General features: G+C 48.0%; 1 protein-coding gene across 1 annotated transcript in view; it reads left to right on the top strand.

The window, feature by feature from the left end:
• Nucleotides 1–24,426, top strand: part of LOC144723329 (pleckstrin homology domain-containing family G member 4B-like) — a 104,311-nt gene that overhangs the window by 55,367 nt on the left and 24,518 nt on the right. Inside the window, 7 exon segments of the mRNA XM_078602033.1 lie at nt 3,354–3,447; nt 8,628–8,714; nt 11,816–11,932; nt 14,098–14,196; nt 15,170–15,318; nt 20,285–20,423; nt 22,184–22,306. Coding sequence (XP_078458159.1) covers nt 3,354–3,447; nt 8,628–8,714; nt 11,816–11,932; nt 14,098–14,196; nt 15,170–15,318; nt 20,285–20,423; nt 22,184–22,306 — 808 coding nt within the window.

The raw sequence follows: 24,426 nt of genomic DNA, 5'->3' as shown, positions 1-24,426 counted from the left end.
TCACCGAGAGATTATTGTGTACGTGCGGCACCCCACTGCCAGGGCTTAGGATGTGGTCCGTAGAAAATGCGAGATTTTTTGGCTCGTCTGGCCAGAGGATTTGTTCAATATTATTATTATTATTTTTACTCTGGCAGCTGCGATAGAGCAAGTAAGCCGATTGACCTATCCGTGCAGACATTTGAATGTTCTCCCATCGCGACATATAAAAAATTAACTAATTGTAGATTGTCGAGTATTTAAATATTGCGCACAGTTCTAACTAGCCGTGATCATCTTGCTTTGCGGCCGCGCCGCCTGATATCGTTGAGATCTTCGTTGAGTGCGTGCCGTCTTCTTCGTATGGCCCAGAGCGGTATGACGCTGCTCACGTGATAAGTGGCGTGCTGAGCAGCACAATGTCAGTCTCAATCCGAAGAGGAGGATGAGGAGGGTTTTTTTTTGTTGTTCACGTGTCAAAAGAATTATTTCCATCATGCGTGGAAAAGTTTTTTTGGCCTGGCCGGTGGGCGGCTGGCAGGGAGGAAAGGGGATGGAGGCGGGGTGGGTGGGGGTGTTTTCGTGGGGGCCTTTTGCGAGGGGAATGCTTCGTGTTTGTTCAGGTGGATGGACAGCTGGGGTGGGGGTGATGGGGGGGGGGCGTGGTGCTAATCATATTGGTGGCCTGTCAGATTTCACACCCGGCCTCCAAGGCAGGGAAGGAGAGAGAGAGAGGACAGCCACACACAAGCGTGTGGATACACACTCGGGGGTGGTGGGGAGGATCAGGGACCGCAAGTCGGGGCCGTTGTGATTTGCCGGGAGACTGATTCTGAATAAACGCAGCAGCATGATTGGGATTCACTCCAGCCAATCACTCGCTCATTCACATCTGAGTCACTCTTCCATTGCCACTACCGAGAATACTGTTCCCACAAACAACGTCACACGTTTATTCCTCCCCTCGTGTTAAGGACACGGTCTGTCGGACACCGACTGTGTTCAACCACCACTCCACAGGTCAAAACGATGTTGTTTTATCCCCACGTTCTATTAGCCTTCCTCAATTAAAAGTAAAACATATTTACTCATCTGTTACACCTTAAATCAGCGGTCCCCAACCTTTTTGGCACCAGGGACCGGTTTCGTGGAAGACAATTTTTTCACGGACCGGGGGGGGGGGGGTCATCATTGGGTCTTTCCCCCTTTTCAAAGAAGCTCTCCAGCGACGTTTGTTTTTGACTCACTGTGGCTACTAGGGGTTAGAGCGTGTGGGCTTACCACAACTGTGACTGAGACAAGTGCGCAGTGCGGGAAAGAGGCGCGGACGGAAGTGGTCAAGAATAAAATAATGGGGGCGGGCCACGCGCGGAGTCACCGCTCACCTCCTGCTGCTGTGTGATCCGGTTCCTAACAGGCCACGGACCGGTAGCGGTCCGTGGCCTGGGGGTTGGGGACCCCTGCCTTAAATCGGTGTTTTTCATCGCGTGGCCCGCGGGACACTGGTGGCCCCTGGTGGCCTTCAGTGCGACCCCTGACGTGCAGCCCCCGACAATACACAACGCGTGAATACACCCCCCATCATCATCGTGTTGTCAAACCCCAAATGTTTTCAAACGTGTGGCGGCCCTCACGCTGATATTCTATCGGATAAAGTGCCCCCCCCCGATTATTATTGAAGAACACTGCCTTAAATGGTGCTGTTTGTTGCTGGCCACTGAGATTTTCGGACATTGAGGCTTTGTGTGCTCAGCAACCGTAATTGAAACGCACCTCCGATGAGGACGGTTGGCTACGTACGGTGCAAAAGAAGTTCAACATACATCCATAATGAACAAGGAACAAGCATTCTGGTAATTGCATTGGTGCCCAGTGTCCTTCAGTGGGCATCTGGAAGGATGCTCTATGACCCTTGCTTGAATGTTCATGCAATTCATAACTCTTAGATGCAACGTGTTAGGTTGACTTGTGAATCTTTGTATCCCTTGTTTGCAGTTTTCTCCAAAAAATGTGCCGATATCTCCATCAGCAATAACGGGGAAAATTGGCCTAGGCAATTTAAATTCTCTATGTATGGACAAATGTAGACTGCGCCGACACATTTCGGTTGAGTGTGTCCATGCATTGGTACCAACCTGGCAAGTTCAAATAATCATTGGCTTCATTAGGGAGAAAATTAATAACAAAATAAATGAGCAGATCTTCCGTCCCCTTCACGTGTCCTTCTCTGCCATGTAAAAAAATATACAAGTGTCTTAAACATCCCATCAACCGCACGGCCTTCTGGGAATGCAAAATATAAGCAGCATTGAATAAAGACAAGCAAACTCTGGACCCGTTTCTTTACGATGTGGATCCTAGTTCCGTGCAAAATTATATAATACAAAAACATGTAAATTAGCAACAGAATCTCCAGAAAGTGACATCACACACATCAGAATGTTGGTAAATGCTATATAGAGAAGAATGTGTGCTTTTAAGCTTTAGTTATGACAACCAGAGCAGATATTTAAGTACTGTACATAGCAGTGCTTCTTCCTGGGTTACATTTGTACTATATTTTAACTTTGGACAACGTATTATTTTCCAAAGGCACAGTTACATATTGTGAATGCAAAATATCAACGTGGTTTTGAATGGCTTATTGCTAGGGTCGTACGTAGACTTTGGCTGCAAATAAACCCAACATGGCTTTAGTTTGAGACCCTGACATTCAAAACGAGACATCGATCAAGTGTCTCAGAGAAGGGGCAATACATTCCTGTTCGGGGGCCTTAGCAACGGGAGTATTTCCTGCGCGAATTCTCCAAACCAAAAATGTCCGTACACCTGTACACCCCCCCCCCCCAAAAAAAAAACGATGCCCTGATTAATATGACCTCACCGCACGGTCTCACTACCCGTTGGCCTCCTGGTCGTTGATTAGCCACGGAAACGGCGTGCGCTTGTAGGTTGGCAAGTCGGTGCTCAGCCGCCCCACACGACATGGATTTTAAGCTCTGCGCCTAAACCTGCGTGGAGAGCGCTTGGCTTGGCGGGGCCCTGGGCTGGAGCACGCCAATAATACGCCCGCACTCGTTAAACGCATGGGCAGGCGATGCGCTTGTCCCCCGTTTCTGTCAAATAAAGGCCACGCGCGGTGGTACGTACTTATGTTTGTACGTACGTATGTTGAACGTTTTTCGCGCCGCACGTAGCCAACCGTGTTCGTCGGAGGTGCGTCGACCCACCCAGCTCTGCCCCCCGGCGCACACTCCGGTGCCAAACCATCTCTGTGCGTTTTTAAGTGATTTTTTTTCAAGCGTTTTAGATTTTTTCACTGCATCCTAAAAAAACTGGAGCGGGTACGCGCGTGTGGTTCCTTCCGTGCGCAGGGGTGCCGTGCGCGAGATGGGCCTCACTGTGGTCGTCGACGCCAGGAAGGTTCACCCTCTGCCGGCCCTGTTCAAGGCCTGCACCGCCATGCAGGTGAGCTCTCATCACTTACATTTCGATTTAAAGCTTTCGTGACTGCAGGGATTCATCTTGTTGGTTCTTTCGGTAAAGTCACGTAGAATGGAAATAATAAAATAATAAAAATATTTTATATTATTCTATTAGTTTATTATCTAATTTCATTATGTTTTATTTTTATTATTTTATTATTTCCATTCTACGTGACTCTCATCACTTCTTCGGACACATGGATAACAAGTGAATACAAAAAAACAGTTTGATTGTTAAGAAGCGAAATTTCGCAGCGCGCCACGCTGTGTTTTGCTTTTTTTTTGCTTTTGCTTTGCCGCGTGCACATACGTTTTCTGTCCTGCCGCCTTCCGTTGTAATTTATCTGTCACGCCAATGCTTTGGAACGTGTTTTGTCGGCTCGCAAATGGGGGAACGTTTTCCGTTGGAATCGCTCCGGAGGCACAAAAGCGTTCGGAGCGTGTTGCTCAGCTGTGCCGTCAACGTGTGCGCGTGTGCAAATATTCAGGACGAAAGTATGCAACGTACAGTTCGAGTGCATCTATACGCAAACGCACGCTATGGCTATTACATCTGCGCATCCTTTTTTGCCGAACTGCTGCGGAAGAGCCAAAAGCCCAAGGGGAATTGATGGAGGCAGTCTTGTTTAATGCAGGCGGTCGAATGTAAAAACATTGGTCAAAACTGGGGGAGACTCTTTAATTTCTCCTCCACGAATACCATTACAACTGCAGCCGCCTGCATTTGGAAACGCTTGCAACGGGAAATAAGAAAAGCCGTAATAAAATTACAGCCGGGAACAATGTCTCCTGGAACTTTGCAACCTGTAACCTGCTGCAGGAAGTTAACATTGTAACGTATCTCTTGAAGGGGTGGGAGGAAGGGGGGGGGGCACCTGGCCTTATTAAGTTAGGCGCAGTAATTGATTCATAGAATTGACACGCGGTTCATTGTGCACAACAATGGACACAGCGGGGTCGGTAAGATGTGATTAGGGGCAGGGTACCCAAGCATGGAATGCCCTGTAAGTAATTGTGAACACCTGGGTGCCTTCGTTAAGGCTCAAAGGCCGAAGCTCGCGTGCACAGCTGTAATTCGCAATTAACAGGCACTGAGGATATTCTTGCCTGCTGGCTATGGTGGGCGAGAATATTGGATAGATCCATAATACAGGCTTTTTTTGGGATAAGATCGCGCAAATGTATAAATGTGTCGTTAAACCCGCCACCACCCGACACAGCCAAGGGTTGTCACGTAAACAGAACGTGGCCATTTCGTCACTAGTACAGCACACCGGTGTGTTGGAGAGCCAAGCCACAACATTTACAATCTGAGTATGACATTTCACAAGTAATTGCAACTAGCTTCATCAAGCGAGAGCCAGATTGGCAACAGCCAGCCCAATATTGGATAGGTTTAAAAAAGGGTTAGGAAAATTGTATTCTTGATCATGTACAGGATTATGACTGTGAACGTTTGGCGGTTTTAACGGTGGGAATTGTAATGATAATATTGTGTACCTGCCACTATAGGGGGCGATTTCTTGCTCGTATTTACGTAAATGTTGTTACTTATACGGGTGATGTCCGTCTAGATATCTCAGACAATAATCGGAAGAATGTACCCATGGAGAGAATGCAACATTTTATTTCAAAGCCTTTTCTCTGCCTCTTGCCAATCGCAATGCACTTAGTCAAGCTTTTAAAACTCTGCTTTGTAAGGCGTGCAGCATTGTCACTTTTCACATTTGTTGTGAACGAGCGTGGAATTTGTTTTGTTATTTAACGCATAAATAGCATTGCTCTGTAATTTCCAGACCTGCAGTATAAACGTTGAATCTTGACTTAAAGCATTCGTGACTGCAGGAATTCATATTCTTTGTGTCTTTCGGTAAAGTCACCTAGATAGGTTTAAAGAAAATAATAAAAAACTGTTATTTTCTTTGAACCTATCTACGTGACTTTAACAGAAGACCCAAAGAAGAGTATAAACGTTATTTTAAAACACAATGCTGCAATGGCAAAAACCTCAATTCCGGTGTCAATTTTTCATTGAGTTAATGACAAATGGTACAGTGACTTGTGTACGCCTGACTGCACTACAAAGCCTACAGATTGCCTGCTGTCAAACAACTGCCCAAGCGTTTTTGAAAGTCAACGCACATTGCCAAAATTGTTTCCATCCCAAGCAGGGGATGCTCTTTTGATGGCTATTATTGAAACATATTTTGGTGTGGTACACAGATATATCAACAATAAACCTTGAAACACTGCAAACAATCCTCTCTTTTTGAATGGCCACAAAGCGGGATGACAAATTTATCGGGGCCAAATATTTTCTCGCTGTTGGAAAAGTTTCCGTCTCTTGTTTACGGCAACGCGACCGCACGTTGTCCCGCGGGATCGTAGGCCTAGTGCGCGGTTCAAAGTGGAAACCGCCGCATCCTGTTGATTGGATGCTGTCCGCGCGCGTTCATCCACTTGTTTTTTTGAGCCACATTCTCTCCCCCAGCCGCCGAGCAGATTCCTTGGCGGCATTCCTTAAACGTCGTCGCTGCGATGCTGACCATTCTTGAGATGTTCTCTCTCCCCCGGACAGACGAATCTGTGTTCAATGATCGCCCGAGCAGGTGTTGAATCATTTGGGACAGGGCAGCTGTTCCCGAATTCACACCGAATTAATTGTATTTGTTTGTTGCTTACATTTTTCTTGTGGTAGGCTACATGAGTATGTTGGCATGATTCTTTCGTTTCAAAAACCTCGTTTCATTAGTAAAATTGGACCTGCCGATGACGAGATTGTAATAACATTTACGAAGGGTGACTCGCAAGGGCAGAGCATGGAAGTAAACAGTTTCCCTTTCTACTTGCCTAGACCACAAAATAAACCATTGACCCTCTACAAAACAGTTTTATCACAGTAGATTCTGTACAAGTAACAATTCATCAATTTAGTTTCTTCCCTCTATTTCACATTTCACCCAAGTGTTTGTACGCCGTCATTCAATTGTTTCTACTTGGGCGAACTCAGAACACAACTGTAAAAAAAAAAATCACATTTGTACCTTCTCTTAACTTGTTTTATACGTACATGTATGCATATTTGCATGTATATCTCTGTCACTCTGTAAACCCTGTAGCATATGATCTGGATTCGTCTTGCCCTTCGTCGTGGTTTTCAGTGGCTGCGCACGTTGTGGATGGGTGTTGAAGTAAAGTGCGTCAGTGACCCATCTTGTACCTGGACGTCCTACAAGTGGTCACTCTAGGCAGGTTCAGCTCGCTAGAGAGTACATTTTAAAGACGTATGTTCACAATCATTGCCCTTGCCACAGCCTCTCCTTCCTGTGTCTCTTCACTGTGGATTGAGACATTCAACGGCAGCGTCCTGCGTCCCGCGCATCAGTAAAACAAATCCGAGAAGCCCACTGCCCCACCAAGAGCGTGATTTCACGCAGTGATAACATTTGACAGCGCGACGTAGCTTTCCACATGTCTACGGTCACTTAAGCGTCACCGTTGTTGCATTTACATCCCTTTTTGCAGCGCTGCCATATGTTTCAACAACAGACTTGTCATGTCCTTGGGCTCGGAATCTGTGCTTATTCTTTTTTTTTATTTGGGGGTAGCATTTGAGCTGGCTGGCCGGAATGCGGAGCTCCCAGCCAGCCTGCGAGTGCAAGGGGCTGTGGGATTTAAATCTCTTGTGAAATTGCTGTAACTCGCTGACCCCCCTCCAGTCCGGTGAGAGTCTCGCGCGATGTCTGCCGACCCGCACAGGGTTCGTTCCTGTCTCGACTTCCCCCCCCCCCACCATTGTGAGGTTTTTGGCCGCAGACATGGGAAGGCCTTTGTTAGGCTTTCCAAATCCTCGCTGTACTCACACAAGAATTAAGACATCTTACATTACACAAATGATAAACCTGCAGCATTATTGTGTACTGTGCGCACAGTGTGCATTCGATTGTTCTTGTTTTCAGCTGCCACGTGAATGATAACGATATAAAATATTTGTTTAAAAAACCCACGCCATGTTATGCAGTCCTGTGATTAAGTATTCTTACATTGGTGTTTACGTTTTTTAAACAGAGGCTATCGATGACATTCATCATCCGTTGGCATTCACATATCAATTAATAATATTAACATGAGTCATTTTGTTGGAGAGGCTCTCTAGAGCACCCCTCTAATGGGAGGCCCTTCCAGCAGTGGCATGAGCGAGCAATTTCATGGCTGCGCCTTTATCCCTTTGACCACCGCTTTTATATTTCCCCCCCCTCCATCCCCCTCCATCCCCCCCCCCGGAAATCGAGAGTGGAACGCACTCGATGTAATTGTAATGAATAAATAAAGCCTCGACGGCCACCGCAAAACTATTCGCCACCCTAATCTCACGTCTGAGCTACAACCGTTGAGCCGCGCTCCAGCCAATTGCACCCGAGTTATTGCAGTGATGGGTGTTTGGACGATATGGCAACTGGTGCTCCATTGTGTCACGGAAGAGATGCAATGGGTGCAGCACAGTTGATGAGAGGTGGGGGGGGGGTTTGCGTGACCCACTGCTTTTATTGGCTCAAGTTTAATGGGGAAAGCATTTACGCTATGAGACATCTCCTTTACCAATGGCAAAATATAATAGTAGCTTTTTACCCTTTCAACTGGTACAAAACTAACACCTTTATACAAGGGATCATGTTTGCAATAACCACAACACAAGCAGTCAAAATGCAAACAAAAAGAAACAACTCTGATAATGACCTACTATTATATTTTGCCACTAGTAAAGGAGGTCTCACAGCGTAAATGCTTACCCCGAGCTCTCAATACTCTGATAGTGCGCTGTTTTTGAGTTGTACGCCTTTTGGCGTCATCTGGTCCAACACCAGTGGAGACTAGGTTCTAAGAAAAGCTGTCTCAGGTGTGGACCAATCAACTTCAAGGACAGTGCATATCATTATCATCATCAGAGTTGTTTCTTTTTGTTTGCATTTTGACTGCTTGTGTTGTGGTTATTGCAAACATGATCCCTTGTATAAAGCGTCAGTTTTGTACCAATTGAATTATTTAATGGGGAACTTTGATCATTGCCCATGCAGGAGAACGGCGTTTGACAAACGCCGTAGCTTTGACGCTGAGCACTGACCCTTTGGGTTACTTTTTTTTCTCCTGACATTTTTTTTCCAGGAGACGATCGCCAACAGCCTGCACTCCGTGCTGATTCTGGTAGATCGAGAGCCCTCCTTTAAGCTGGACAAGTCTTCAGTCGTCCAGGTGAGTTGACATGTGCAAGGGCAATCCCTGCTTTTCGGTTGTGCCGCCTTAAGTCCAACCGAGAGCCCCTAAGAGACATGAATATAGGGAAATTGTTCGCTTTATAAATGCCTTGAGTAATAGCTTTTTTAATGCACATACATATATCCAGTATGTGTGTCATGAGTATATCTCAGTAATTATCAACTGCTAAAGAAAAAATGTGATTTCTTTATGATTACTAATCTACTGTATATTTCATATGTAGATTAAAATGGCCGTTTGCATATTATATTTGTACCACTTTGCAATCAACCGGCATATTAAATGAATGTTTTGGTTGATCAAATGAAAGCCATTGCACTTTTCTTTTACAGTCCAATACGGTTCCATAGATTTATATATTGTATATATGTAGGAAGCTTCAAAATGCTTGTCCTGAACATTCTTCGTGTCTCTGATTCTAAAACACTTTTGAGCACGCATATGTGTTTTTTTACGTGAATTTCGCAAACTTCACAAATTGTGGTGTCCTCCCTTCAAGTTTGCACGAAATACAGTTCATTGACATTGTTTCCTTTATAGATTCTAACCCAGCAGTTGTCCACACACGCACAGTAGTAGCTTGATTTATAATGTGTCATATGGAGGGAAAGCACACAACAAAGTTTAACCACTGGTATTTTGTAACCACAGTGATCTTGCAGCCACCAACTCATTAAATGTTGCCCTTTGCGCACCACACTTCGATGAGTCAACCCATCTGGGAGAAATGTGGCCGTGGCTCTTGCCTTAGACGGCAGAGCTGGCTGATGGGCAACCTGCAGAGGTCGCAAACGGGTTTTGTTTCCTTACCCGTACCCGGCTGTACCAGGGTCGCAAACGGGTACCCGTACCCGTACCCGTCCGGGTACGGGTACCCGTTCCCTACCCGTACCCTACCCGAAATGAATGACAAACGGTGACTCACCAGTGACTCACGGCCTACCCGTACCCATACCCGGCCGCACCAGGGTTGCAAACGGCTACCCGTACCCGTACCTGGCCGGGTACGGGTAGCCGGGTATCGGGTAGGGTACGGGTATCGGGTATCCGGTTGCGACCTCTGGCAACCTGGTCCTGGGCTCGCGATGCTCAGGAGAACTCGGCAGACCAAATGCTCATGGCACCGATGTGTTGACCGTCCTGTCGGCTACCACATTTAAAATCGCCAACTCAAAAAAGTCACCGCTGGGTTGTCTCGGCTTACGAGGGCAAACGCGAGAGACCCAAACCCAACCATAGATCTCGTGCGTGGCCCCCCCGATGTGGATGTGCCGTCTTGTTCGTGTGTGTGTCAAGTTCACAGCCATGGCAGTATACTGTTGTACAAGAGTCGTAATCATTGGCTTGATTAGCATGAATGGCATACACAAGTTTGGGCAAGAAAGAGACGGAGAGAGAGAGAGAGACAAGCCCCTCGGCTCATTCATTGAAATGAAACTCCAAACCTCCAATGTATTATTACGTTGTCGCACATGTGCATGAGGGGAGCTGCATCCTCTGGGCAAGAGCTATTGTGCCGAGCATGCTCAGTCTCTGCCAGTAGCCTGGTTAGTACAAGCTGTCTGGTGCAATTTTCCATGTCGACGCATAATTGCGCGGCTGTTTTCAGCCATGCCTTCCGCTATTGGGATGACCTCTCTGACCTGATCTCTGCAGACGCCTAAGTCGAGGGGTGTTGTAGCAGACCCAAGTTGACCACATTACACCAGACCTCACTCTAAACTAAACTATTTGACTAAACTATTTTAATTTTACCAAGTAAGGCCCACTGAGCTATACAGCTCTTTTTCAGAAGCGACTTGGCCTCAAATAATATCTCAACGAAGCGGCTTATCATCATGTGGACATTTATATCAGCCAAATACTCTAAACGTGTGATGTTGATTCTAAATGTGGATGGAAAAACCGGAGGGCCCGGAGGAAGATCCACGTGACCACGTGGAGAGAGACACACAAACTCGAAATATACAACAGGCGTCAGGGTCAGGATTGAACCCACGACCTCCTGCATATCCGACGAGGTAGTTAACATCTCTTAGCCACCGTGATGAAGATGAGAGAGAGAGATACACACACAAACTCCAATTTACAGCAGGCATTAGGGTCGTAATCGAACCCACGACCTCCTGTATACCAGGCGAGGTAGTCAACATCTCACCACCGTGGCACTCATCCCTCCACATGAGCCTCCGCTGCACCTTCATCGCCAATCTGGCAGCGTTTGAATTGAGACTCCTCCGCTTACCGAGCGATGCCAGTGCGATAGGCTGAATGAGGTCACATACTCCAGCGCGCTGTCATTTCCGTTAAATAATACTGAAATGTCTTTAAGACTGTCCTGATACACACGTATGTGTGTGTACATATTTATACACGACACAGTCAACAGTCAATCGGGGCAGGTCACTAACACGGACACTGGATAATGAAAGCCCTTAGTCTGCCCGGCTGCCTCTATCCGCCCACCCCCTCTCCAATACTCTCCTCTCTCTATTACCTCTTCCGCATAACAATAAAAAACCTCTTCTTTATCCACAATCTCATAATGCCCGTTACTTGCTTCACGCACCACTCTCTTGGGATTCAAGATGTGTTGCATTTTTTCAATGATTGGACTACTAAACTTGAGAAGCACGTCTACCCCAGAAGCTTTACACTCGAGAGCTTAGAGGTGTTGGCTTGGTTCATCAAATAGTCTATTCAAATTAATACGAAGGGGGGCTTTGGGATAATTTGCCATTGAACAAAGATGGTCACCGCATCGCGTGCTTTCAGTTGCGCTTTTGCGGCCGTCTGGAATGCTCTTCTTTCCCATATTAGGAAGCCACTGGAGTTATGCACTTTTAAATCGAGATTGAACACTCATTTCTCTAGAACTGTTTTTTGTGTTTAGTTTGTTGTCCTTCTCCCGCACCTCCGATTCGCACGGTTGGCTATGATCGGTGCTAAAGAGGTTCAACATACGTACAGGGCACGATTCCATCTTCTTGCCGCTTGCTCTTTGACCATGCGGTGCGGCACTGCCGTGTTTCCCACTCTGTTGACGGGGTCCGTTCCGACTTTGCTCCTCTCCGCAGTACGACATCGTGACGTCGCTCAAATCGCTCTACAAGCACATTGATCCGGCGCAGCTTCCGCAGGAGTTCGAGGGCTCGCACCCCTACTGCCACGAGGACTGGCTCACGTTCCGCATGGTATGTATGTCCGCTTGTTGAACTTCTTTCGCGCCGTACGTAGCCAACCTTCGGCGTGGCGCAGCCGCGGCCCACGACCCCCAAGCCGGCGCGCTCGCTCGCGGCATCGCCAACCGCAACGATCAGTAGCGGAGTGAGGACCACTCCTCGGAGAGTGAGGACCACTCCTCGGAGGGTGAGGACCACTCCTCGGAGGGTGAGGACCACTCCTCGGAGAGTGAGGACCACTCCTCGGAGAGTGAGGACCACTCCTCGGAGGGTGAGGACCACTCCTCGGAGGGTGAGGACCACTCCTCGGAGAGTGAGGACCACTCCTCGGAGGGTGAGGACCACTCCTCGGAGGGTGAGGACCACTCCTCGGAGGGTGAGGACCACTCCTCGGAGGGTGAGGACCACTCCTCGGAGGGTGAGGACCACTCCTCGGAGAGTGAGGACCACTCCTCGGAGGGTGAGGACCACTCCTCGGAGGGTGAGGACCACTCCTCGGAGGGTGAGGACCACTCCTCGGAGGGTGAGGACCACTCCTCGGAGAGTGAGGACCACTCCTCGGAGAGTGAGGACCACTCCTCGGAGAGTGAGGACCACTCCTCGGAGGGTGAGGACCACTCCTCGGAGGGTGAGGACCACTCCTCGGAGGGTGAGGACCACTCCTCGGAGGGTGAGGACCACTCCTCGGAGAGTGAGGACCACTCCTCGGAGAGTGAGGACCACTCCTCGGAGAGTGAGGACCACTCCTCGGAGAGTGAGGACCACTCCTCGGAGAGTGAGGACCACTCCTCGGGTCCGGCTATCTGGCGCGAAGTGAGACGTGAAACGGCATCGAGCGGCGTGGGCTGCCCTCACGCTGCTCACGTCACGCCGAGGGGACTGGACGAAGACGAGCGGCGCCGTTTGGGTGGAGGGGCGACGTCTCTTCAACGCTTTCGGTCCGTCTCACCGTCCGTCTCTGTAACGTGAGCGCCATGGCAATTCTTGTAAATATCATCCAATGGATGTGAAATTTTTGTTTAGAAAACTGGGCAAGTTTATTCAATGGTTATCCAAAGATTGCCGATTTTTAAAAAATCTAATGGCGATAATTAACTTTTTCGGCAAAAGGTGATGACGTAGCACAAGTAAGTGCATGCTGACGCCTCCCCACGGCACTGTCGTGTGTGAGGCCTCGCAGCCTTCGTTGCCTGTCGCTCAGCAATTCTTCTCGCCCACTGGCCATCAGCCCTTCCAGCGTTGTGTCCTCACCGGGGCCACTTGTTTCGTGGTTTGTTTATTCACGGTCACGATGACGTCTTTTAACCTTCGTGTGTTGATCATGAGTAAGTGATGTAAATCCTTATGATGTTCCACAAGGGCTATAAAGCTGCAAAAATAATAACTTAGTCACGTATTTTCTTTGCTGTCTTGGTGAACTTATTCAGTTGCCCTTTGAGGATGTCTTATGCATCTTTCAGGTTGTGTTTATTTGGTTTAAAGAAAATAACAAGAAAACTATGACGTTTCGATCGCAACAGAAGCAATCGTCAGCAGCTTTACCGCAATTTTTTCTTGGGAGAAAAAATAGCGGGAAAGCTGCTGACGATTGCTTGTGTACATATCAGAATGTTATCCTCTACACGTATATATGTTGAACTTCTTTCGCACCATACATAACCACTCACGCTAATCGGAGTTGTGGAGATTAATCAGACGGGAGTGGTACCCCCCCAGGGTTCAGCGGGCAAGGTTAAGGCCTAAAGCCAGATGGTGGGGGTCGTGTAAGAGCAGGACTTGGAGGTGAGGTGTCAACTGCAACAGCGCAAGGATCTGGCAACACGATGGCATCAGCAGCATTGTCAGCGATTGACCTTGCCACCGAAGGCGACTTGCCTTGCCACATATTTCACATACTCCAATTATCCATTGTTACTTGACCAAAAATAATGCCCCGATTTTATAAATAGAACTTGAGTCATTACATTGTTGTTGAGCAATGGTGATGTGGACATTCTTTCAGTCCCCGCTCCGGGCTGCATTTTCCCAAGCGGAGGTGTCCTTAATTCATCCCTTGAAATTTTGCCAAAGACAACTGTAAAAAAAAAATCAGCTTTGTCCAAAAACTATTAGAGTTTTCCCAAATGACTTTGCCGTGCAAGCGCGAGGCCGCCCTTTGTTTCGCCGTTTGTTTGCAGAAGCTGGAGCCCTTCCTGTCTGCGTGCCGGGGAGCTGGCGTGTTTTTGCGAAGCTCCATCCAGACGCTGACCGACAGCCCCCCTCCTAAGACGGCGCAGGTAAACCCGAGGGAACGTCACTCCCTTCGCCGGTTCCTTTCCACCGCTCGCTTTCTGCTTCGTGCCCGCGGAGTTCATTGGCAGCGGGCGCGATTTGACCCGACGTAATCCTTCGCCCGCCGCCCATAGGGCCTGCGATGCCGTGGGTTTTAAATAGAGCTTTAAGTGACGATATTTATATCGGTGAGAGGAGGAGAGAGAAATGTTTGTGGGTTAGGAGGCGGTCTAAACGGTTATTGTGTTGTCACGTTTTGTCGAACGTCAAAGTCCCCCCACGGGTAGGCATTCATCTCCTGACCCATTGGTATAAATTCCTGATTGTTAAATTTAAACTATTATGAAACTTTTTATTTTACCAGGTAAGGCCCCACAGGAGCTATATAGCTCTTTTTCAGAAGTGGCCAGGCCACAAACGATAGCTCGACGAAGTGGCTTCTCACATGGAATGTTTTAGCAGCCAAATACTCTCCACGCATGATTCTAAATGTGGAGGGAAAAACCGCAGGACCCGGAGAAAAATCCACACGACCACGGGGAGAGAGACACGCAAACTCCGAATATACCGGCGTCGGGGTCGGGATCGGGATCGGGATCGAACCCACAACCGCCTGTATACCAGACGCGTTAGTTAACATCTTGCCACCAATCCTGTGGAGGGGAGCAGTAATCGCCATGGGAAGATAACAGATGACTCGGCACAAAGTGGTTGATATTTTAACAACCATAGATGGATGATGGGCAGAGAGTTGACCACTGATTTCAACTCACAGCACCACCTGGACAGATTTACACCGCATAACAGCACCGGACAAATGAGACGTTGTTTTTGTTAATTTATCCTCAATCGTCGAGAACACACGAACCCACGGCGTCATCACCCGGTGACGTAAACATCGCCGCCCGCTCTTGTCGGTGATCGCCGCTCGCTCTTGTCGGTGATCGCCGCTCGCTCTGCGCGTGCCGTCCGTGGCAGGAGGCACGGGAGGTCGCCGAGCGCCACAGGAAGATGATGGCGCGGGTGCTGGAGGACTCGCGCCTCGTGGTCCTGCAACGTGAGGGTGGCGCTGCGCTGGCGCGGCTCAAGCGCGAGGATTCCCCCGTCACAGCCTCCCCCGACTACCGGTGACGCCTGCACCCTCCCGACCGACCGGCCATCTAGCCAGTCAGCCAGGCCGATTGGGCCAGTCTCGTCCAGCCTGCCAACGGGCAAGTGGAGCGGCCAGCTAGTTAGACGGCCTGCCAGTGAACCAGCCGATTGGCAAGGTACACAGCTGCTTAGCTAGGCTGATTGCCTGCCAGACGGCGAATGAGACGGTTAGTTAGGCAGCCTGCCAGACAGTTAACTAGCCAACTGACCCAGCCGGCTGATTGGCAAGGTATTTTTCGGCTGGGCTCTTAGCCAGCCAGCCAGCCAGCAAAGAAAATGCATGCACTGTTTTTTTTACCCAGCATAGGCAACATACGGCCTATGCCGTATGTTGCCTAGGCCTCCCTAAACCGCCGCCACCTCTCGCCATCGTGCGATGCAATGATCCACACAGCACCTGACGTGACCTGATGTCAATTCCTCGGTGGATGTCCCTGCAGATGCGTTCCATTCGGTGTTTGTAAATTAAAATATAACTCTGCAGCAAAGACAAACATCCCCCATGTAGCCTGATAGCCTGTTAGCATGAGCACTAGTTAGTGGTGAGTAGGTGTTGTGGTCGGAGAGATGCCTGGCTGCCCTGTGCTCTTCCTTCAAGTTGTTGATCCAGTACCAGATACTCATTTAAGGCCGAGTTGACCCAGGGGAGGCCTAACCTAAGTTCAGTTGCTATGCGGCTGGTGTTGTGTTGTTTAGCCAGGAACTGTGTGCTCTCAGCACAGTGTGCGAGCAACTACACTCTCACCTTCCATAAAAATAGACAAAGATCCCCCGCGTAGCCCCTAACACACTGTGGGGCAAGTGCTGAAAGCGAGCACCTATTGTGGCAGGCACGGTTCACGGGCAGGTGATTATGACCAATGCTACCTACACCCGGGCACACTGTCCTTCCTAATACTGACACCCTAATTACAAACCGCCCAAGGTACTCATTCAGGCACACATGCACAGCAAAAAAAGACAAAGATCCCCTTTGTCTTTTTTTGAGACCGTTGGGGTAAGTGATGGGGTGGTGTGGCCCACACCACATCTGGCCCCCTTTGTTTCCCCAGGGCAGGTATTTACACGCTGCACTAGTCGACATTGGAGGGAAGGCCTCACCACTGTTTTTGGCCGTAAGCTGGCATCGAACTCTGCTCGCCGGGTTCGTAGCGCAGTTCGCGAACCAACTACACTCCTGCTCCCCACAATAAAACAGAGACAAAGATCCCCCGTATAGCCTTAACAGACTGTAGGGGCAAGTGCTGTTAGCGAGCACCTATGAAGGCTGGCACGGCACACGAGGGGGTGGGTGGCCTGCACCACGCCCGACCGCCTTTGTCTCCCCAGTGGCGATTTTTACACACCGCACCAGGTACTCATGTGAGGCTGAGTCGACATAGGGGAGGCCCAGGACCGGTTCAGATAATCGTCACTGGTGCTAGCCGTGAGCGGGAATCGAACCTGGGTCGCCGGGTTAATAGCGCAGCGCGCTCACCGCCATGTGCACAGACACACACACACGTTTCAACACACAGAGCTACACAGTCACGCATACTCACCAATTGTTTGTAGTTCCAGGGCTAATAATCACAGATGACCTACTTTCACCTTCACAGCTCAGAGTTTGCTTGTCAGCCTTTGAGAATGGGAACCAGTCAACCGAAAGATTACCTCCCCCCCCCCACATTCGTTCCCCTTTTGTTCGTCCATCCATTGAAGGCGATTGTCACAGCTCACTCATGCCATCTAGGGGGGATGTTTGTTATACCGAGTCCCAGCATCATCCATGTTTCTCGCCGCGGTGGCGAGATGTTAAATGCCTGGTCGTGGGTTCCGTCCCGACCCTGACGCCTCTATATTTGGAGTTTGAATGTCTCTCTCCCCGCGATCGCGTGGATTTGTCTCCGTGTCCTCCGGTTTTTTCTTCCACATTTAGCAACGTGCGTTTCAGAGTATGCGGCTGCTATACATTTGCACGCGATAAGCCACTTCGTTGAGCTATCATTTGTGGCCAGGTGACTTGGGAAAAAGAGCTACGTAGCTCAGTGGGGCCTTACCTGGTAAAATAGAGCCATAGTTGAATAGTTGATTTCTAGATTTGAAGCTTTTGTGACTGCAAGGATTCGTATTCTTAGGCTTTTTCGGTAAAGTCACGTAGGTAAAAAATTAAAATTAAAATTAATAAAAGTAAAATAAAAATAAAATAAAAATCACGATGTTTCGGAGGCAACACAAGCTTCCGTCTTCAGGTGGAACCGTCACAGCCACGACTGCTGCATCAAGTAATGATGCAATGATACAGCAAGCGTGCTGTGACGGTTCCACCTGAAGACGGATGCTTGTGTTGCCTCCGAAACGTCGTGATTTTTATTTTACTTTTATTAATTTTAATTTTTTGCCTATGTGACTTTACCGAAAAAAACCTAAGAATTTGAATAGTTTACTCGTGGAAAAGCCAAACTAAACGTAAATCATAAACGCAGTTCTAGCAGTTATCACAGAGGCAGATTTTATTTTATTTTGGGGGGGGAGGGGGATAATAGCTGCTCCTTTCCCCACCTTCAAACCCATTCCCTACTATAGACCCCCTGCCCAAATGGAATATTGTGTGGACAAAAGTGTGCCCGGTGTGCGTAATCTGAAAGGACAATTTTATTTTGTTGGTTCTTTCGGTAAAGTCACGTATAAGGGAAATAATAAAATAATAAAAATTAAACATAATAATTCTCACGAGGTTTCGGCCACAACGCAAGCAGCCGTCCTCAGGTGAAGAACAGGTCTGTCGGAAAGACAGCGTCTGAATGAACACCACCAGGCGTATATTTAAGCTGCGACTCTAAGCTTAAATATACGCTGCCAAGCCTGGTGGTGTTCATTCAGACGCTGTCTTTTCGACAGACCTGTTCTTCACCTGAGGACGGCTGCTTGCGTTGTGGCCGAAACGTCGTGAGAATTGTATTTTGTTATGTTTTATTTGTATTATTTTATTATTTCCCTTCTACGTGACTTTACCGAAAGAACCAAGAAGATGAATCCCTGCAGTCACGAAAGTTTTAAATCGAGACACTTTTATTGATTGATCCACTTTGCTTTCCCCTGCGTGTCGTTTTTATGCCATACCAGTGCACAGAGTCACACAGCTGTGTGACTCGAGTGTTTCGAGAAAACTGCTCGCGCTATGTTTAGATTTATTTTTGTAGGATGGGCTCCACTGTGATGTGCGTGGAGGATCCAGGTCCTCGTTTGTGGGAGGTGCTGTTTGTTTTGTGAAACGTTTTTCACACGGGAATGCGTTCATCAATCTGTGCTGTTACTGTTTACTAGAAGTGTCTCTGTGTGTTAAAGCATGACAAATCATCGTAGCGGCTGTTTTACTTATTCCAAATGTTAAAACATAAATAATTGATGCTAATTAAGAGCCCTTTGTGGGTCTCCTGCTGGGTGAAGGTCGCCCTCAGCGTGTGCACTGTGGTCGGTCAAACTGTGGGTTGTTGTTTCAGAAGCGACCTGGCCACAAATGTGGCTTATCACATGGAAATATATAGCAGCCAAAGACGCTAAACACACGTTGATTCTAAATGTGGAGGGGAAAAACCGGAGGACCCGGATAAAAATCCACACGAGCATGGGGAGAACATGCAAACTCCAAATATACAGGCATCAGGGTTTGGATTTAATGCACGACTTCCTGTATACCGAGCAAGGTAGTTAACATCTCGCCACCATGATGCTTGCCGTAGCTGCAATTAAATATGTGCAAATTGTCATTTCTTACCAATAAAGGTATGAGACAAAAAGAGGAACGCATGCATTAGAGAATATGATAGAGGTTAATTACATAGTTGTATCTGTTCAGAAATGTTATTGGGCTTGAGGCAGGTCACTAAGCGATGATGGCTGATGGTCAAAAGTAATAACAGTGGCAGCACAAAAATGGAACGCATCTGAGAGGACATCAACTGAGCAGATGGAGTAATTACATCAGCTTATCTGCCCGTTTGGCGATGTACGGTGCGAAAGAGGTTCAATATACATTCGAAAGGAGGCCTTCATCCAGCTGTGCTGGATGAAGGCCGTCCATAAATGACGTCACGCGATTTTGGACGATTTTTTACCCCCCCCCTCGTCACACGGCGTCACAAAAAGTCAGACCCCCCTCAAATATGACGTCACAAAGCTCTGACCCCTCCCCAAAACTATATTTCCATTTTGAAAATAAAACATGCTTCAAATCGCTTTAAACTATTGTCATTGTAGTGCGTATTTAATGTGACGCTGCATTCTGATGTTGTAGGAGAAAACATGTAATAAAAAGGAAATGTAGCATAAAATTCACTTGAAAATATTCAACGTCTAACTAAAACTGCAGATGTTCAGAATATTGTATTGAAATGATCTTATAATTATAAAATATTTAAAGTAATTATTACTATAAAAAATACTTTAAACTTTGTAGTGGAACGAAGCAAAATGAAGAGTACAATTTTAACAATCACATATTCATTCCACAGAATGAAAAGCCCTGGTAGAATCATTAGAATCAAAATGTTTAATAACAATCATTCAAAAATGTACTAAATGTATGCTTCTCCATTCTCCCATGGAGAAGCAAAATGCTCCTTCATGGAATAAATAAAAGGTGACCTTAGTAAAATTAAATAATCAAATAGTTAATAATGAAAATTAATACAAATTATTGTTGTTATAACAATTCTATTTAATTTATATTTATTAAAAGTTGCGCATTTTGATGTGACGTCACATTTCTCAAACCTCCCCTCCCCCCCTCGTCACACATCTTTACAAATGTCTGACCCACCTCCCCCCCCCCCTCGGTGCGTGACGCCATTTATGGACGGCCCCTAAGGCCTAGCTGAGCATAGGGCCTGGATCTCTGCTGGTACCTGCAGAAGCCATGCGTTGTTGACCCGTGGCAACTGTGCGGCGTTCTTGTGGCAGGGATGCGATGGCGGCCGTGACGGTGCTGTACAGCGAAGTGGAGGAGCTGGTGCACGGCCTGGTGATGCTGTCAAACCAGAGCCTGCATCGCCTGGGTTTCCTGGCCGACTTCCTGGCCCTTCGCGAGGAGACTCAAGAGGTGAGGACCCACGTCCCACAATGTGGACATCTTTGAATGCCGTGTACCTTGCTCTATGGCCATTTTTTTTTCTACTTCCGACTTCACAGAGATGGAATAAATATCACAAGGTGGAAATCTCTGTTTTGCTTTTTTCGGTTGCATGGTATTCGGCAAACCGATGTTTCTTTTGCTGGTGAAATTGGTGATGCAAATATTTGTCTTTGGAGTGAACGAAAATCATCAAGCATGACGATGATTGCAACTAGCCATGAACGATTATGATGAGACAAACTCTAAAATTAATCCGCAGATCAAAATGATTTTAGTAAAGTTATTCGAGGCTGCGGCGCACGAGGTTGAGCAAAAACGGCAACGGGCTACATTCTCCCTATGACAACACAAACTGGCGTGTCTGTCCGCCATGTCTTCTGAGGGCCACGTGTTGCCCACGGCGCCTTGTGATTGGCTCCCTCTACCCTCGTGTCATCTGTGGTGTGTGACATCAGGTTGGAGGGGCGCAGTGTACAGGGGGTGGGGAGCAATGGGGGTGGGGTGAGGCCAAGGGAAGAGTGCACAAAGGGTGGCTGGATGGGGGGGGGGCGATTGCTGGAGTTTGGGGGCCCTGGGGTTGTCACACATGATGGGGGATGGGGGGGATGATGGAGGTTGGAGGTGGGGAAGTGTAGCTGAGCGACGGGTACTTCCAGCCTTATGCACATCAACCAAATGAGTCCACCGATTGGTTGATCTGATAGTATTGGGGGGCTGGAGGGGGGTGAAATTGCATGCCCCTCACACCGACGTTTAATAACTAAGTGTGAACTCCCAGTTTGACTCTTTTAGTTGAATAAGCTTAAGAGAATGACAATTAACTCGACAATCTAATCTAAGTCTTGGCTAAAATTCCACAGGGTGTCATAGACTGGACTAACGCCTGTAATTACAACAACAATACAATTAGGCAAACGCGCACAATATTTCGCAGACACAAATGACCGCGACTCTTGAGGTGCGTAGCCAGGCTCGGTGTCGCTCAAAAGAGGTGAAAGAGGTGGCCTTTAAGCGTCTCGTACAGTCGGTGGAGATCGAACGCCGCTGCGGGTGTGCAGTGGGATGGCGTTCCAGACGGCGGGGGTTGCCACGGAGAAACGACGCCGATGTCGGTGGTGATGAAGTTAGGACGTTCACGACAGAGGGGGCCTTGAGGTGGCAGTTGCGAGATCTGTTGATGTGGGCAGTGTAACCGTCGACACAAAAGGTGGAGTCAACAGTGACGCCGAGGAACCTGAAGTGGTCGGAGAAATAGATAGTGAAGCCAGTGATGAATGTGCTCGAAAGGGAGCATTGATGTGGTGCGTCGCTGTCTGGTGCCTATCAGGATGGCCTTGGATTTGGAAGCATTCGGTGAGAGATCTTGGGCCCCGAACCAACTGCTGCACTCCAAGAGCCTCTCGATTCCTCTCCGTGATCCTTAAATCACGGCTCAGCTCAGGCTTGACTGTCTCAAGTGAGCCGGCTCTTGAGCATGAGCCCAGCCACGGTTAGGATTTCCATGAGCTGAGCCAGAGCTGAGCCAGGCCATGGCTGAGCCACCAATTGATGCGTCTGGAGAAGCAACTGATAAGTTCAAGCCTGAGCTAAGCCTCGACTTGAGAACAACACGGCTCTCGAGACTGTGACTAAATAACATTCTGCCTCAATTAACACCGCATTAAGGTCGCGTGCCTCATCTACGTTTTGTTTGCCCATGGCGGTGGTGTTTGGGGCGGGGGGATCAGCTGTGCAGGTGGCTGGGGGTGGACGGGCAGCTCGAGCCGTCGTCCCTGGGCGTCCCGGCCGACTCGATAGACAAGCTGCAGGAGGTTCGCCGGACGTTCGAGGCGTTCGCCCAAACTGCGACGGTGAGTGCGGCCGCTGAGTGCTGCCCCCCCACCCCCGGCGCCCGACGCCGTGTGGGCCTGCGCGCAGCTGCTGGCCCCGCGAGTGCTCGTTCAGAATCTGAAGTCACCGCGTATTGAATTTCACGAGGCCTCTTCGGGAGTGGCGTTTGTGTGTGCACAAAAAAAAGATTTGGGCGCCCGTTGGTGAGGTGGGGGGAGAAGTTACTCTCGCGCCGAGATAAGCGTAGCGACGCGAATCCCGCGCGCACGTCTCAGATTTGAGGCACGTGACAGTGAGCGGTGCATTGTGGGGGTACGTTCGTGCATTAAGCAAAAGTCCAGTACTCCGCATACAAAATAACAAAAAAATCGCTCTTGCCAATAACATCTGGTAACCCGGCAGCATTTGTTTAACTGGACTCTGCTGATGGAGACCCAGAAGGTCGAAACGAGTCCAAAGTTTGTTTTCTGAAAGAAATGATGCATCATAATATTGAAATTCACAATAGATTTTTGGTTTAGGCTACGTAATGATCTGGTAATTTTATGTCGTGAGAGCCTCCACCACCCGACATAGCAAAACTAATTAAATTATAATTTCTATAGGCATTTCATGTGCCCATTATTGATTGTTGTAAGCTCACAACCAAAATTACGACCTCTCACTTGAGGCTAAGTAAATCATCTTCAGGACAAGATCCAGGAAGTTAGGAAAGCTGTGTCACCTCACATAGCTTCATATTGGTCTGGAAAGACAGTAGGCTGAATATTACGATTGTTTACCCAAGGGAAGCATCCCTGAGTATCAAGACTCATTATCCAGGAGGGTCTTGATACATTTTCGCAGTAAGGGGGGAGTGGTGTTGCTGTGTGTAATCCCAATTGTGCAGAACATTTTTCAATCATTTGGATATTTGGCCAATGCCACTTACCTTGCACGTTTTCATCCGATTAATGTTAATTTATTTGTATTCCATTATTATTAATAATATTGTTTTGGGTGTGATTATTTTGGCCAATCAAGTCAATTATCTCACAAACTATTTTTAAAAAAATTTGTATTTTTATCAGACAAGGCCCACTGAGATATGTACCTCTTTTTCAGAAGCGACCTGGCCAACAATGATAGCTCAACAAAGTGGCTTATCATCACGTGGCAATTTATAGCAGCCAAATACTCGAAATGCACGATTATAAATGTGGAGAGGAAAACCGAGGGACCTGGAGTAAAATCCCCGCGACCACGGGGATAGAGAGAGAGAGAGACGTGTAAACTTCATATATACAATCTTTATTTGAAGCTTTCGTGCAGGAATCCACACTCTCTCGTTCTTTCGGTAAAGTCACGTAGATAGAAAATGTATAGATCACAACGTTTCGATCGCAACACAAGCAACCGTCATCAGGTGAAACAAACACTGGAGGAGAACTGCTGACGTAGGAGTATATATACGGCAGGCGTCAGAGTCAGTATCGAACCCACGACCTCCTGCATACCAGGCGAGGTAGTCAACATCTCCTAGCCACCATGATGATGATGAGAGAGAGAGAGAGACACGCAAACCCAGAATATACAACAGGCATCAGGGTCGGGTTTGAACCCACGACCTCCTGTACACCAGGCGAGGTAGTCATCATCTCCTAGCCACCATGATGATGATGAGAGAGAGAGAGAGACGCAAACCCAGAATATACAACAGGCATCAGGGTCGGGTTTGAACCCACGACCACCTGTACACCAGGCGAGGTAGTCATCATCTCCTAGCCACCGTGATGATGATGATGATGAGAGAGACAGAGACACACAAACTCCAAATATACAACAGGCATCTGGGTCGGGTTTGAACCCACGACCACCTGTACACCAGGCGAGGTAGTCATCATCTCCTAGCCACCATGATGATGATGATGAGAGAGACAGAGACACACAAACTCCAAATATACAACAGGCATCTGGGTCGGGTTTGAACCCACGACCTCCTGTACACCAGGCGAGGGAGTCAACATCTCCTAGCCACCGTGATGATGATGAGAGAGAGAGACACGCAAACCCAGAATATACAACAGGCATCTGGGTCGAGTTTGAACCCACGACCTCCTGTACACTAGGCGAGGTAGTTAACGCCGCTGCCGCGACACCT

This window comes from Lampetra planeri, chromosome 17 (genome assembly GCF_965212315.1).
Source record: "Lampetra planeri chromosome 17, kcLamPlan1.2.h2, whole genome shotgun sequence".
Lineage (NCBI taxonomy): Eukaryota > Metazoa > Chordata > Hyperoartia > Petromyzontiformes > Petromyzontidae > Lampetra > Lampetra planeri.
Note: the sequence above shows the minus strand (reverse complement) of the source record. Positions and strands in the feature narration are given on the sequence as shown.